The following is a 17093-nucleotide window of genomic DNA, read 5'->3' as shown; positions in this document are numbered from 1 at the left end:
AGGTGGAGCAGGTTTGAGGGTAACTACACATTCAGTCAGGGCACACTGTGTGAGGCAGGTCATATTTTCCAAAGAAGGCCACACTTGTATGTTTGTTCCACTCCTCATGCTCTTGGGTGTGAGCCATGGCCACGGTGAGATGGGGTCCATGTTTGTTCCTTCCTCTTGCCTCTGGGAAGGGGCTTGTGAAAGCACCAATGATTGGGGTCCCAGATAAGTGATAGTATGTAACTTTGAGGCTTGGTCACAAAAATTTGGAGACAGCTCCTACCTGGCTTTCTCTCAGGAGACTTGCCTTTGGAATCCCGCCACCATATTGTGGGAAAGCCCAGGCCATGTGGGGAGGACATATGTGGGTGTTTCAGCCCAGCTGCCCAGCCAGTCTCTCTGCCGACATATCATCAATGACCAGATATGTGAATAAATTCATCCTCAGAGTATTCCAGCCCCCAGCCTTGTAATCTTCCAGTCGAGGTCCTGGACACTGTGGAGTAGAGACACATCATCTCTGCTCTGTCCTGTCTGAATTCTTGACCTACAAAACTATGAGAGATAAGAGATAATTCTTATCATTTTAAGCCACTGGGTTTTGGACTAATGTGTAATATAGCAGCAGGTCACAGATATACTATATACAGGGTGCCTATGGGACATTCTCATAACTCACATGTATATTCCTTTTAAAAAAAATTAATGTTTTGGGGGGCTTGGGAGGCTCTGTAGGTTAAGCATCCAACTCTTCATTTAAGCTCAGGTCATGATCTCAGGGTCATGAGATCAAGCCCTGTGTTGGGCAAGTAGCCTGTTTAACATTCTCTCCCTCCTCCTGCCACTCGCCTCTAAAAATCAAGAAAGAATCAGTGTTGCAAACTCTTTATGTTTCATAAGAAAAAGTTATAACAAGTACTCTGTCAGTTCATCTCCATTATTTGTTAGCAAAAAAAATTTTTTTAAAGATTTTATTTATTTGACAGACAGATTACAAGTAGGCAGAGAGAGAGAGGGGAGGAAGCAGTCTCCCTGCTGAGCAGAGAGCCTGATGTGGGGCTCCATCCCAGGACCCTGAGATCATGACCTGAGCCAAAGGCAGAGCCTTTAACCCACTGAGCCACCCAGGCGCCCCTGTTAACAAACTTTTGACTGTTCTGCTTTCCTTAGCTTTGGTGAAGGAAGGGAGGGATGGTCTCTAAAACGGAAGTAATGGACAGGTGCTCGGTCATTCCTGGACAGGATGGTAGATCGATAGAGTAATGACAGTGATGCCCTCTGGCACATGCATTGCAGCATCCCAAGCTCCTGTACAGGCACAGATAGGCTGCACCAGGGCGGGCCTTCTGTCCTTAATGACTGGTGCGAAGAGCACTCCCACCATCCCACCCATGAAAAAAAAAAGAAGAAAGAAAGAAAAAAGTTGGCTCTGACAGCAAGAAATGACACACCTGGGTTGTGTTAAGAAATTTTTATTGTTTCCTTTGGATTTGTGATGAAAGCACATAAAATTACAAGTGGAAGAAACATCATGCCACAAAATTGCATAGAATTATTACAAAAATGTGAATTACGCATTTTAAATAATTTGAGATAGAAGAACAAAATATGTACACTTTAAGAGTTTCAAATACTTTGTCCTATCTTTTATTTTTCTTCTGAAAAGGCAAAAGTCACAATGTCCAATCCATCACAAACAATATTTATACAGTGCACACGCGCAACATTAAATTCAAAGTAACGCAAGCAATGGCCCTTTCTTTCGGAATGATTGACTGCTTATCTATTACAGGAGCATTAATGAATGAATGTACGGCGATGTGGAAATGTTCAAATGAAACGTTGGAAACCAAAAACACAAGGCATGTCATCAGAATTTTGAAAATTGGTTTTCATGGCCAAAACCACGCTATTCTCAGTAGTGTAAGGGTATCAGAGGGGCACGGTCTAATTTACTACACAGCTCTAACGCTCTATTACAGGAAAAACCACAGTACAGAATTTTACACATTCAACACAGAACAAGGCAAATACATAAAGGCACAAAACTGCACATCATATAGACCCTTTTTCTTTATCTTACTCTATTTCAAGTAATACTAATATTGTTAAATGATAGTATCGCTGTAGTAGTTTCAATGAGGCAAGATGGACAGTGTTCCACACTACCCCACAACTGCAAAAAGTGTCATTGTACAGATAGAAAAATGTGATTACAGTAAATGGCCAAATACAAATGTATTGCAAAATGACTAGAGTCACGAAGAGAATGCAATCCCACTACCCAAATAGTTTTGTGTAAGTCAAGGTCTTTCCACTTCTGTCTATCTCTGGACTAAAATGTGAGACAGTGTTCTGTAATAATCATCATTGTGTTTGGTTATGAATGCTATTATTAGTTCATTCTTCTGCAACGTTAGACAGTCTACAATTTTATTTATAAAAATGCAGCATTCAATTGTGCCCATTCTTGCTTCCTTACAATTAATGCCTTTCTTTCAAAGTGCAAAAGTAGAATGATTTACAAAAGATTTGTCTTTCAGTGGAAGATAAGTTTTATTAAGTGTCTAATTAATACCCCAAATCCTTCAGATCAAAATATAATCATCTCCAAAGAGGATGGGATTTTTTTCTCCTTGTGTCTTGCCAGATGTGGTTTTTTTTTAATCAAACACTCTTGCCTCATGTTTGAACTAAGTCTTCGTTTTGATTAAAACTTAACTGTGATCCCTAGTTATTGCTTAAAGTTAAATAAAATAATTTGCATAAAAATATTAAATTCTTGAAACACAATTTTCAGGACACAACTGGTTTTTGCATTTTAAAATGTTTCGCTAAGCTACAATCAGACAGGTTTATTTCAAAGGAAAATAAAGCTGTGAGCATTTTTCTTCAGAGCTTTAACTTCAATATTCCTTGTGTTACTCTCTAAATTATATTTCCTTCTATATAATTATTCTCTCTTACTTAAGTTCCTTCAATAATATTTTTGATCAGTTTTCCCATGATATAATTTGTTTTTCTTATGCCACCAACATAGAAACTTAACAAAAAGACACAGTTAAGTGAATTAAATGTACATAGTAAATATATAATGAAAGATTTTTTATGTTAGAATAAAGTCAAAATCTGTCAGACTTAAAAATTATGAAAGATACTAATAAATTTCCATATTGCTGTCCTATACATTTTTTATATATTCTATTAAAACAAGCTTAAAATCTGATACTTAAAATCCAGTTTTTGATCCTGCAAAATATATATCAAATTCATATTCTAAGCTCTAAATCTACCTCAACTTGCATCAACAGTTCCATCAACTGTTTCTTAGAATTTCAACATAATTTAATAGTTACATAATATAGATAGATGTTCGACCATTTTCTTCTCTGGGTATTTATCCCCGAATTTGGGTTTAAGTCTTGTGGAAGAGACTTGGGTCACTGCCAATTAAAATACACGCATCTATACTTGTATGCGCGTGTGCTTGTGTGTGTATGTGTGTGTACTTACAGGGCTGTGTGTGTACATATATACATGGAGATACTATATATCATTTATATGTGGGTCTGTGTATTCTCTAGATAAATATTCAATCTTTATCTCTATAGTAAAAATAAATGAACCATAAAAAATGTGAGACAGCAAAATAACCACTGGAACCTGTTCCCTCTGATTGAATCTCTGCTCAACATCTATCAGCTTAACCATTTTTATTCAACCAGACAGACTCTTTGTAGTTATTTAATAATTTCAGGCCAACCGCCAATGAATACCCAGACTTTGAGTGCAAATAGTCACTTCGGAAAGCACAATGCCTGGAAGTGTGTGGCCAGTTTGCTCAAGCAACCCAATGTATGTGCCATATTGCTAAGTCTTGGGATAGCTTCACTGGGCAAGGATACAACCAAGTGACTTTTGTTCAAGAAAGAAGACCAACTTATTCGAATCACCATGGTATCGAATAAAGCCATGTCAGCAACAGATACATGGATGCCTCTGTGATAAATAAATTAGCAAACTGCAAGCCTCCAGTGCTTGCAAAGCAAAGGATAAAACAATTTAATATGCACGTTAACTTGAAGAGATGGTAGTTGAGGGGCAGTTAGGAAAACGAATGCTCAAAGTTGGCTGTTCGATAGTGTTAAATAATGCTACGCATTTCTCAAACTATTCCTATTACTTTGAAATACTTTACACCAGAGCTTCAAATAAAAACATGAGCTTGCTTTTCCTCAAAAAAGACACTGTCCTTCGTTAAATGTCCCATGGAGCCCGGAAGTTGCCTGCTTTGAATTTACTATTGGAAAGAAAACAAAAATCCCACATACATGCACTCTCCACAAGCAGACTTGCAGTAGTGTCCACATAACGCATGGAGCCTGGGCATGAGGATGTTTGCATGGATCCTTCTAGAACTCTCCCTGTGGTGTGGATTGTAGGGTAAAGAATGCTTCTCAGGAAGATGCCCCCGGGCAGTGATTTTTGTAGTAAGAGAGAGTCGGATGAAGGGGCCATGCATGCTTTGAAGGCCTGGCAGGAACAATCACAGAGGAGTATCAAACTCCTTTCCTGGGTTGTCTCCTTCCAGCTCCTCACTGGAGGGAGGCCTGTGGTTCATTTTTCCAGGCTCTGAGGCCAGGGAGGGAGGGGCAGAGCTGTGGTTGCTGTCTTCGCTGATCTTCCCTTTCATGGCTTCCTGCACGAACTCCAAGATCTCCAGGGGCAGTCTTTTGAACTTGTCTTGGTATTCTTGCTCCAGGTCTGTCTGCAGCTGGGAGACATCAAGAGAGGAGGATGGTTTTAGGTCATTTAGTTTTCTCTAACCACCCAAGTGAAAACTCTTTGAAAGAGATGTGCAGGGAGGGGGGAGGACTAAATTAATGTAAACACCATCCACAGGTTACCTATGGAGAAGATGTGAAACAGAGTGTAGTTGAACACGTCACGTGTCTGTGGCTCTGTGTTCAGGCTCTGTGTGGCAAAATAGGGCTAAAGACGAGCAACAGTATAAATACACACACACAGAGACACAGGAGCAAATCTTTTGAAAAATTTTACAGAAGTAATATGCAGCGATCTGAAGTTCTTAAATGAAGGGACTGGAAGCTACTGATAGCTGGGAGTGCCAAGGTCAGCCATGCATCAGGTTGGGGAGAGGGAAGAGGGGGCCTGAGAGGACAGGGGAGCTACAAGTGGGCCTCATAAAGCGCCGTCAAGTACTTCTAGAGAGAAGCTCAATGCATTTTTAAAAAAGATTTATTTATTTATTATTTTAGAGGAAGAGAGAGGGCGGGGTGAGGAGCAAAGGGAGAGCATTTCCAGCAGACTCCCTGCTGAGCGTGGAGCCTGTCATGGGGCTCGATCTCACCACTCTGACATCATGACCTCAGCAGGAACAAGAGTCAGGTGTTTAACTGACTGTGCCACCCAGGCGCCCCTCAATGCATTTTTATGAACTGAACATACTCCTATAACCGACTTTAACTTCTGTTTTGCCTTCTTTTATCACCTCTTTGATTCTTTCTCTTTTCATTCTAATTTTATTTGCCTTGTATATTGCTTTCGCTACCTTATAAACTGTCTTTTAATTTATCTGTTTAATGCTCTGGAGAATGCCCAGACCTTTAAAAGTCACAGAACCGTTTCTTCAGACTTAAATGGAAGCTGTAATCATAAAACCAGTGAAGGCTGGGCGTCTTCTGTAGCCGGGGTGAGGGGCACCCAGTGGTGGGTGCTGCCTGCTGGAAAGCTCTGCTATGATGGACCCCATTGAAACACAGAATTTTATTTTATTTTTATTCTATTTTTTTAAAGATTTTATTTATTTATTTGACAGAGAGAGGGAGAGAGATCACAAGTAGGCAGAGAGGCAGGTAGAGGGGTGGGGGAAGCAGGCTCCCCGCTGAGCAGAGAACCCGATGCAGGGCTCAATTCCAGGACCCTGGGATCAATTCCAGGACCCTGGGATCATGACCTGAGCCGAAAGCAGAAGCCTAACCCACTGAGCCACTCTGGGGCACCTATTCTATTTTTTAATAAAGATTTTATTTATTCATTTGAGAGAGAGAGAGAGCGAGCACAGTGAGAGAAGGAGAAGCAGCCTCCTTGCTGAGCAGGGAGCCTGATGCAGGACTAGAACCCAGGAACTGGGATCATGAAGTGAGCCAAAGGCAGATGCTCGAGCGTCTGAGCCAGCCAGACACCCCGAAACCCAGAATTTTAAATGAAATTCACTTTCCTTATTGAATGGTAAGTAGGGAATCTAGCCTTTGCAACAGCATATGAGACTAAGGCTTTTTCTTTCTGCTCTTAATAGCCTCGAGGCAGCTTTTCTTGAGACATGTCCTTAAAACCTTTATGGAATGTGTGTGTGCGTGTGTGTGTGCGTGTGTGCTTCTCAAACATTTTTTAATTTTTTTTAAAATTTTTTAATTAACATATTGCATATTATTTGCTTCAGGGGTCCAGGTCTATGAATCATCAGGCTTACACAATTCACAGCACTCACCATAGCGCATACCCTCCCCAATATCCATAACCCAGCCACCCTATTCAAACTTTTAAGGTGCACACAAATCCCCTGGGATCCTGACTTTGCTTCTGATTCAGGAGACCTGGCTGGGGTCCGAGATCCTCCAAGTCTCAGTGGCTCCCAGGTGATGGCAATGAGGCTGGTCCACGTTGAACACTCTGTTTAACTACCTGTCCTGGTTCAACTCTGAGCTCCCCATTCTACTTTTTGTCTTGATCTTGGCTATATGTCCTCCATCTGAGGATGCCTACAGTCTCTGGTGCTTGCCCTGAGCCCCGGACAGTCCAGGGGTAAGACAGTGCTCAGGGCATCTGTTCCTTAGAGCTGTGACCCCTTTCCTTACTCACATTCTGGACAATGTCAGCAGCATGTGAACACCCTCTTTGGTTCAACCCCTTTGCTTATGCTTTTATGCTGGAGAAATTCTCCAAGGATTTAGTAATATAATATAGGTCCATAATCCCTTCTCTGCAATTCTAAAATCCCCCAAAGTTCTGAAATCCAGAAACTTTTTTGGTAAATTTGGAGCAAACACATAGATATTAATTGATATAAAGTTATTTATAATTCTTATATATTTCACTGAATGTGAATATCCATGCACGGTACTGTAGACATATTAATTTGTATGACTATGAGGATGACCAAGCCCCCTCCTAGAGTATTATGCTCACAATATATGTATTATATGACTTTCTAAAATCAGAAAAATTATGTATTTCAAAAGACAAGGATCCCAAGAATCTCAGATGATGGACTGTGGATCTGTTTGAACAACATTCCCCCCCCCCCCCCGCCACCCCACATCAAAAAGTGCCAGATAGAGTCGCCTGGGTGGCTCAGCCAGTTAGGTGTCTGCCTTCAGCTCAGGTCATGTTCTCAGAGTCCCGGGATCAAGTCCTGCATCAGGCTCCCTGCTCAGTAGGGAGTCTGCTTCTCCCTCTGTCCTTCATACCACTCTCATCCTCTCTCTTACTCTCTCTCAAATAAATAAATAAAATCTTTTTTAAAAAGTGTCTGATAAAAATGACTTGTCCTAAGTACTGAAAGTCAACTATTCTTCCCAAATATAAAATGTAGGGTATTTATGATTATGTCACACTGGCATATGAATTCTAATAAGCCAAGGAGGAAGCATTCTATGAGAAGGGCACTCATGGGGCTCTGAGATTGACATTGCTACAATGGAGCAAAGGCACCTTCACACACAGCTGCTCTCTCCCTGTGAGGAACAAGTGAGCCATTGGAGCATCACAGACAAGATGACAATGGCCAATTCTTTCCCAACCATTTAGAAGGGAGTGGGGGCTTTTACAGCAGTGAAATCTTAGCCTGGTGTTCACCAGTTCTCATTAACTACCACGCAGGTCACTCATTTGTCTCATTTTTAATTCAGCAAGGCATGCTGTTCAAGTTTTGCTTCCAAGGAATATGAGGAAAGGAAGACTAAGCAAGGAACCTGGTGTTGAGGAAACAGCAGATTTCTGTTTTCCTTCAGGTTAGTGTGGGGGACCTTCAGCATTAGATACATTGTATGTGACCTAGTGGTCAATTTCTCTTAGGTCCTGGTAGGCAAGACCCCAGAATGCTTGATAGTACTGTTTCTTTTTTGAATTTATATACAAAAAAGAATGTGAACTGCGAAACAATGTCAAATACTTAAATGAACATTTTTGAATAATTTTTTAATAATCTAATTTTTAAAATAACCTAATTTTGATAATTATGATTCTGCACTCAATTCTAATGTGTGAGATCTTTCCCCCCATACCACAAAGCAATTCCCTAGGACACCAGCTGGGTGTCCCATAATTTAACTCAATTCTGATATTATCTACCTGGAGATAGCATCAGACCCTACAAGTTGAGAGCTCAGTCCTATGGGGCTATCCCCACCCCCATCTCATGTCTGATGTCAGTTGCAAGTCCAGGTTGTCACCTGTGATTCTGACTAACTGGATACAGACTGGCAGTTCCAATGAACCCCTCCCCCACAACTAGCTTTGATTAGTTTGCTAGAGTGGCTCACAGAACTCAAACATTTTACTTACTAGATTACTGGTTTCGTATAAAAGCGTGTAACTCAGGAACAGCTAGGTGGAAGAGATGCACAGGGCAAAGTATGGGGAAAGGGTGTGGAGCTACCATGTTCTCTGAGCACCCACACTCCCTGCATCTCCCTCCACATGTTCACCAACACAGAAGGTCTTCAACCTCCATCCTTTTGGATTTTCATGGAGGCTTCATTGCATAGGCATGGTTGATTACATCATTAGTCCTTGGTTATTGACTCAGCCTCCTGCTCTCCTCTTCCTGGAGATTAGGGGTTGGAACTGAAAAGTCCAACCCTCTAACACCAAGGTTGGTTCTCCTGGCAATCAGCCCCTATCTTTAGGTTATCTAGGGGCTTTTGAAAAGTTGCTTCTTTAACATGACCCAAGACATCTTTGTTGCTCATCATTTAGGAAATTTCAAGGGTTTTAGGAACCCTGTGCCAGGAACTGGGATGAAGACTAAATATATATTTCTTATTGTAAATCACAGTATCGCAGTAATAATAATTAAATAGTTATTTAAAATAATTTTAAATTGCTGACTCAGTTGTGGCTAAATTACAGTTTTAGTGGACTCTTCTTTTATCATGGGTTAGTGGTAGATTATGTTGTATTCTAAACTAATAAATTAAAATAATTTATTAACTAAATTAATTTTGTTTAATTTATATTATGTGCCATATTTTGCCCTTTTAAAAAAGTTATTCAGTTATTAACAACTTAATTACAAAATTGCATTTATTATTAAATTTCAAGTTAGAGCTTTCCTTTTATTTGTTTTTGCTTCATATTTAAGAAAATATGAAGAGCAAAGTCTGGCTCTGTTCCCAAAAAGTCCCATCCATCAGGAGTCTAGCCTACAGGTCACAAACTCAGATGTTTGGGGAGACCAGGCAAGTCTTGAACATAAGTAGGAGTTGTTGGGGAGGGCATGCTCTGTATAAAAGGGCGGCAGAAACCCAGCTCTAGCTAAATTTTGCAGGACTCTTGTTTTTCAAGAGAAGTCAGAAATTTAAATTTTCATTGAGGAACTGATTTTTTACTTTTGGCAATCAATTTGAACCTCATGAATTCTGCTGGGCTTATGGAGGGTTTCTAACTTCTGTCCTAGCAGATTTAAATCTGGCTTAGACCAGAAAACTCTAGAGACTATGGAATTTCAATTTGGATCCCTCCTCATTCTGCCTCCCCACTATCCTGAGCTTCAGGCGGCTCTCCTCCAAACGCCAGGACTTGTTCTTGATCACCCTTCTGCTGGGGTTCCGTGTTACCCCATCTCATTGCTACATTCTGGTTCACATTGTCACTGAGTATGGAGTGTCTACTCCGTGTAACTCAAGCTGTAGGTTCTGGGGCAATGGTAGATTAATTGCACAAATGATAGCAATGTCTCACCCCTCCTGGTACTCATAGCTTCAGCAGTGTCTCCCATGAAAGAGTGGAGTGTATTTTTTTATCTCCCTGAATCTAGGGAGGCCTTGGGATTTGCTTTGTCCCGTAGAATGTGTCAGAGTGACAGCATGCTGTTCTGAGTCTAGACCCCAAAAGGCTTCATGGGGTTCTGCTCACACTGTTAGAAGCGCACTGAGCCTTTAGGTGACGAGGCTCAGGCTAGCCTGCTTCAGGAGGAGACACATGACCCTGTTGTCCCCCCTCCATCACTTCGACTGACTATCAGACATGAGGGCGAAGCTATTATAAACCAGCCAGCCCTCAGCTGACCCACCAGCTAAACATAGGTTTGAGTAAGGCTACTGAGACCAGCTGAGCTTGACTCAGACCAGAACTGCCTCGCTAGTTCATAGACTCATGAGCTTAGTAAATGCTTATTGTGTTATGTCACTCAATTTTGTGGGTTTTTTGTTAGGGAGAAGTAATGTGGCAGTAACTACACGATATAGTAGGGGAATTCAAAGTGATGTCATATATGGCTTGGTTCCATGAGACAGTCATATTTTAATTCAGCTGGCCCCATCTTTTCATTGCTATAGTCTTAAAACACATTACTGAGGGACATCACTACAGGACTGATAATCTTCATGAAAAATCTGATTTTGGAAAATATGCTTTGGAGCTTTTCTATAACATTAGCAAACATGAGCTTGCTTGATCTTAAATTTATAAGCTCTATTCTTAGGAAATGGGCAAAAGAGAGGGAAAGATATCATCAAATTTGATCTCTAATTTTAAGGCAAATTGTTACATTACACTCAGATATTAATAAATCAGAACACTGCCAGAGTTTGTTTAATTATAGGCTGAGTTCTCCAATTTGACTAGCCAGACTCAATTTCTAAATATCTCAGTTAACATGTTTTTCAAACCATGTTGCCTATTCATTGCTTCTGTGAACTCTGGATAGCAATACAGTCAGGTTCAATGCTTTTAGCTCTGCCTGAGTATAATGTCCAAGATCTTTGCACTTGGGATGCTATCCTGCCTCTGACAGTTTTTCAACTGCCTTAAAAAAATAGAGATTTGATGTAGTTTATGCAAGGTTTTTAAATTCATAAATGTAAGTGAAGACCAAGGAGAAAGTAAAGTTACTTATGTAGGTTAGTTTACAAACAGGGGGGAATATGCAATATAATGTATATATGGCATAAATGTAGAATAAGACAGGTTACTGAATTAATAAAGAGATCTAATCAATACCAGCTTTCTAAGGAAACAAATTGAAACCAGAGTATAGTGAGCTTCTGTGGGATAATAAAGACAGAAGAACTGCTAAAACTTAAAAGAAAAAAAACAAATTCTATAGAGAAGTCACAGATAGATATTTAAGGAGAACTTTCACTTTGAGCTCAGGTCCAACTCAAGTCATTTTGCCCAGGGAAGTATATTAAAGACTTTAATATAAAACACAAAGCAGGGCATCTGGATGGCTCAGTAGGTTACATCTCCGCCTTCAGTTCAGGTGATGATCTCAGGGTCCTGGGATGGAGCCCTGCATCAGGCTCCCTGGTCAGCAGGGAACCTGCTTCTCCCTCTCTCTGTGTGTGTGCTCACTCGCACTCTCTCTCTTTCTTTCAAATAAATAAATCTTTTAAAACACACACACACACACACACACACACACAAAGCAAAAAAAATCTTAGGGAAAATTGCATTATTATAATTGCATTATTATATAATTGCATTATTATATAGAGATAGAGGTTTATTATATAGGTATAAATATCTTCTCAAGGAAGATAGATAAACTGTAAGCTACAAAGAAAAAAATTCATTAGGTATGTTGTTGATCCTTAAAAAGTGTGGGGAGGGCAGGGGCGCCAACCCCCTGCACAGCCAAAAATCCTGGTCAAATTTTTAACTCCCTCAAAACTATTAATAGCCTACTGTTGACTAGAAGTCTTGCCAATAACATGAACAGTTGATTTAACACATATTTGTAACATGTATTTTATCTTATATGCATTGTATATTATATTCCTACAATAAAGTAAGCTAGAGAAAGAATGTTTTTAAGAAAATCATAAAGAGAAAACACATTTACAGTACTATACTGTATCAAAAAAAGTCCATGTACAAGTGGACCTATTCAAACCCATGTTGGGGGTCACTATATTTATCTAAATGAAAATAATCTTTTGGGGGGGGTTGAAAAAATGGACAAACCTCAAACAATTCATAGGAGAAGTGAAAATATCCAATATATATTTGAGAAAAACCTCACACTCATTGACAGTAAGGAATATTCAATAGCACATTTTTTAAAGGAACATATTGGTAGGAAAAAAAAAGTTTGTTCAAGGGAGCATTATCATCTGGGGAGAAGTGAACATTTTCCAACATGAGCAATAATCTGACATCTGTAATATCTACAAGAAGGAGAATGCACATAGCTTTCACCCAGCAATTCCACCTTTGGGAAGGCAATCTGGCCCAGGGAAATGAGAGCACTAACATATAAGGACGGAAGCATCAGGAAACTTACTGCCACATTGTTGTAGAGGTAAAACCCAAATCTACCGCCACCACACCAAAAAACAAACCAAAACCAAAACCCCAAACCAAAACAAAATCACAGCCACAATCACAAACCCCTGAAAACAACTGTAATAATAATGTTGATATTTTGCCTAGTGTGTATTATTATTGTCTATCCCTCTTTTTTTTTTTTTTTTTGGTGAATCATTTGAAAATAAATTTCAGATTATCAGATATGGCTTGGCCACCACATCCCCTAAAATAAAAATAAAAACATATTCCTACATTATGACAATACCTTAATCATGTCCAGGAAATTGATAATAATCTTTCATGTTACCCAACATCCATCCATGTTCATGTTTTCCCAGAATCACTCTCCCAAATTTTCTAACTTTTTTTTTTGGACCGGAATTCAATCAAAGTTCTTGTATTGCATTCAATTGTGATGTCTTCCTCTCTCTTCCCTCTTGAGTTATTTATTGTTTTAAAATTTTTTATGGGGGCGCCTGGGTGGCTCAGTGGGTTGAAGCCTCTGCCTTTAGCTCAGGTCATGGTCCCAGAGTCCTGGAATGGAGCCCCACGTCCTGCTCTTTGTTCTGCAGGGAGCCTGCTTCCCCCTCTCTCTCTGCCTGCCTCTCTGCCTGCTTATGATCTCTGTCAAATAAATAAATAAAATCTTAAAAACAAACAAATAAATAAATAAATAAAATTTTTTATGACTTGGCTTTTTTTTGAAGAGTCTTGTTCAACTTTCTTATAGAAGGCCCACATTCTGAATTTGTCTGATTATTTCCTTGGGGTGCCATTTAAGTCGATCTTTCCTGTAAACAAGAAATTAAGCCTGTAAACTTGATCAGATGGGGTTTAAACAAACATTTGTTTGAACAAGAAAAGTCAACAGGTATTCTTTTACATCTCATATCATAACATATTAGTGAGCTCTATTATCATGTGACCACATTATCGACAATGCTGAATTTGGTCACTTGGCCAAAAGTGGTAAATAGCACACCTTCATTTTGTCAAGACATTTTTTTTCTTTTGCTTATTGGCAATTATTCTGGGGGGTGAAGCTCTGGATCCACAAAAAGTTTCCTTAGCACCCTTTCAGGAAATGCTTTTCATCTATCTTATTAGGAGTCAATGGCAATTTTCTAACTTTTTTTTTTTTTTTGCTAGTATTTTATTTAGCTCTTCTGTAAGGAAGAGCTTTCCCTTTTCAGGTGGAAATGAACCAGAGTTCCTCCTAAAAAGGCAGAGTAAGCATTTAATTCTTTTCCTTTGATTCATAATCTGAGTAAGGAGTTGGGGCAATAATAATTTCAAAAGATAACAAATGAGTTTTCTTTCCCTTCTCTCTCTTTTTCTGAAAATAACTGCAGACAATGTATTTTTATTTCCAATCATTCCCTTTGTTTAAATCAGTTGCAGTCATTATTTTTTGAACTCAAATTGTCCCCATATAATGCCAACAGAAGCCCTTTTAGGGCATGATCCTAGGTCCTTTTGACATGCCCTCATTGGGTTTTGAGCATTTGATTGCTTTTCTAGATAAAATAAGATAACTCAGGCACCTCTCATGCTTTCTCTGACTCGGACCTGGAATCAGCTACTTTTCCAAGGAGGCTTTGTCAGAGAAGGCACTGGGTGCTAAAAGTGCTCACTGCTACCAGGCTGTCATTGTGTTTGGGCCCACAGTGGACATTAGGACATATATTTTTGAAAAATTGTTAGTACATACTGATATCTGAAATTTAAATGTAACATTAAATAATTTTTCTTAACTCCTTTGATTTTTTGCCTTTCCATATCTCTTTTATTTTGGAACTAATTTTGCATATTTTGCTTTCTGGTAACAACGTAAATTTACCCACTTGCTTTACATTTTCATACATATGGAAATAGTTTCAATATTGTGACCTAGCAATAAAATAACCATGTGAAGCTTAAGTCGTTCTTGAGGTTCTGTTTTTCACAAAATAGATCCCACCTAGGATGCACAATTATATTACTCTGCAAAAATTCCCCTGAATTAATTATATTCTTTGATTAGTTACATTATTTTTTTTAAGATTTTATTTATTTATTTGACAGAGGGACAGAGCACAAGCAGGGAGAGCAGCACAACGAGAGGGAAAAGCAGATTCTCTGCTGAGCAGGGAGCCCAACGTAGGGCTCAATCCCAGAACCCTGGAATCAGGACCTGAACCAAAGGCAGATGCTTAACCGACTGAACCACCCAGGTACCCCTAATTACATTACCTTTTATATACACATAAAGCCATTTGTTTCATTTTTTTTCTCATTAGACACTTTAGATTACTTCACTTTTTTTTTCTTCTTTCTCTGGAAGCATCTGCTGTGTTTTAAAAAATGTAATTCCTCACAGTCTCTTAACCCTTTTAAAAATATGTCTGGTTTTGGGGAAATGCATGTGTAATATGGTAGTGAAATTATCTTGCTCAAGATATTTTAAAAATTTACTGTTAAAGATTAGGAAAATAATAAAACTCACAAACAAACAAGCAAAAAAACCCTTCAACCCCCCACCCAACCAGCAGAAAATCAATAAAACAGAGTTTCTGTAAAAGAAAACATAGGCTTCTGCTTAAAGAAATGAAACACAGCCAATGAACGTAAAACAATAAATGGCTATAAAAATAAGTGAACATAATTGTTACTGTGATAAATGAAGTATGTCTACATACAGTTGTATATGTACTGTGATTACAGCCATGAGAATATTTTCTAAGAATACAGAATTACTTTGAAAGAAAATACTAAAATATAAACTGTTGGGACTGAATATTTTTATTTACTCTATTTCTCATTTTTATGGTAATGTGATTATTTTACTTTTAGCATGAAAATAGCATTCCAAAATAAAAACAAATATTAAAAAAAAAAACAAACAAAAAACCAGAAAAGTACGAAACACTGAGCGTGGGATAGAGTGACAGGGGAAATTAATAGAGTGACTGGGAATTAATGCAAGTATTTTTTTTTTAAAGATTTTATTTCTTTATTTGATAGACAGAGATCACAAGTAGGCAGAGAGGCAGGCAGAGAGAGAGAGGAGGAAGCAGGCTCCCTGCGGAGCAGAGAGCCCGATGGGGGGCTGGATCCCAGGACCCTGAGATCATGACCTGATCCAAAGGCAGAGGCTTGACCCACTGAGCCACTCAGGTGCCCAATGGAAGTATTTTAAATTCAACACCATCAATCAATCAATCAGCTAAAAGGCTGTGGGAAAAGCATTAAAATACACACACAGAGTGGGCGGTTTAAAATCACCCCAGCCACCTTGCAGACTCATCTTATTTTTAGAATAATCTCATGAATTTTTATGCCAACCAAGAATAGAAATAACAAGATCATATAAAAGTTACAGAGGGAGGTCAGTCAGGTTAGCAGGGGATTGTTGGAAAATCACATGTGGGAAAATGGGACCACATTACATATCCCAACCGTTATAGATTGTGTCGGTTTATTTGTTTTCCTCTAAATTTCTTTAGAACAAATTGCAATGGGACTTCGAGTCAAAATGTCTGAGTGGAGAGATTCCTTCTTCTACTCTAAACAAGGAAATGCTAAGTAAAATAGAACACATACATTTAATTTAAATTGATAACTGAGGTTTTTTTTTTTTAAGATTTATTTATTTTAGGGGCGACTGGGTGGCTCAGTGGGTTAAAGCCTCTGCCTTCAGCTCAGATCATGACCCCAGGGTCCTGGGATCGAGCCCCGCATCAGGCTTTCTGCTCAGCGGGGAGCCTGCTTCCTCCTCTCTCTCTCTCTCTCTGCCTGCCTCTCTGCCTACTTGTGATCTCTGTCTGTCAAATAAATAAACAAAATCTTAAATAAAGAGATTATTTGAGAGAGAGAGAGAGAGAGCATAAAGTGAGAGGGGCAGAGGGAGACGGAGAGAGAATCTCAAGCAGACTCCACACTCAGTGCAGAGCCCCACCTGGGGCTCGATCTCACCACTCTGAGATCCCCCCTTGAGCAGAAGCCAAGAGTCAGATGCTCAGCCCATTGAGCCACCCAGGAGCCCCTGATAACTGAGTTTTAATACTAGAAAAGAAAATCCTTAAGTCACAGGAATAACAAAGGAACTCAAAACCAAGAGGTCTTGAGTGGCAGAGTAGATTCTCCATCTTAGAGAACTGAGGTTTTAATGTTCTAAGAAGATGGGAGAGAAATCCTAAGAACTGGCGGTATTGAAATGGTGAAGTTGTAGTTTCTACACTTGATAGGCCAACCAGGAAATCTCCATCCATAATCTCAGGGACAAGGTGGAGAAGCCAGCAATTCATGGGGTCCATTGAAGGAAAAAACTTCAACCATGAAGAATCAGGAGCCCAAATCAGCATTGTGAGGGAGTTCATTCTCTAAGTTATAGATTGGTAAACCAGTTCCCATAAATCAAAGCCAAAACTTAAAAAATCGATAAAACCCATAAATTCCCTGCAGAGGCCCAGCAAATTCAGACTGTTTGGATTTGCCACAATGCGAGAGAGCAGTGATCCCTACAGATAAACAAATTCCCACTGAACATGAATTCAAAGTTCAAAGTCACC

The 17093-nt window shown here is 39.3% G+C and overlaps 1 protein-coding gene across 2 annotated transcripts in view; it reads right to left on the bottom strand.

Annotated features, from left to right (window-relative positions):
• Window positions 1-3375: 3375 nt before the first annotated feature.
• PLCB1 (phospholipase C beta 1) overlaps window positions 3376-17093 on the bottom strand; it is a 684602-nt gene continuing 670884 nt past the window's right edge. The window contains exon 33 of one of the 2 annotated variants that reach the window (XM_080813475.1): window positions 3376-4762. Coding sequence is in view for 1 of the 2 variants with exons in the window: in XM_080813477.1 (XP_080669603.1) it covers window positions 4535-4762 (228 nt within the window). In the remaining variant the exon portion in view is untranslated. The remainder of the gene's footprint in view (window positions 4763-17093) is intronic. The other variant, XM_080813477.1, reaches the window with a different exon arrangement.

Source organism: Martes martes (assembly GCF_963455335.1).
Source record: "Martes martes genome assembly, chromosome: 9".
NCBI lineage: Eukaryota > Metazoa > Chordata > Mammalia > Carnivora > Mustelidae > Martes > Martes martes.
The sequence above is the reverse complement of the archived record's forward strand: the minus strand, read 5'-3'. Positions and strand labels throughout refer to the sequence as shown.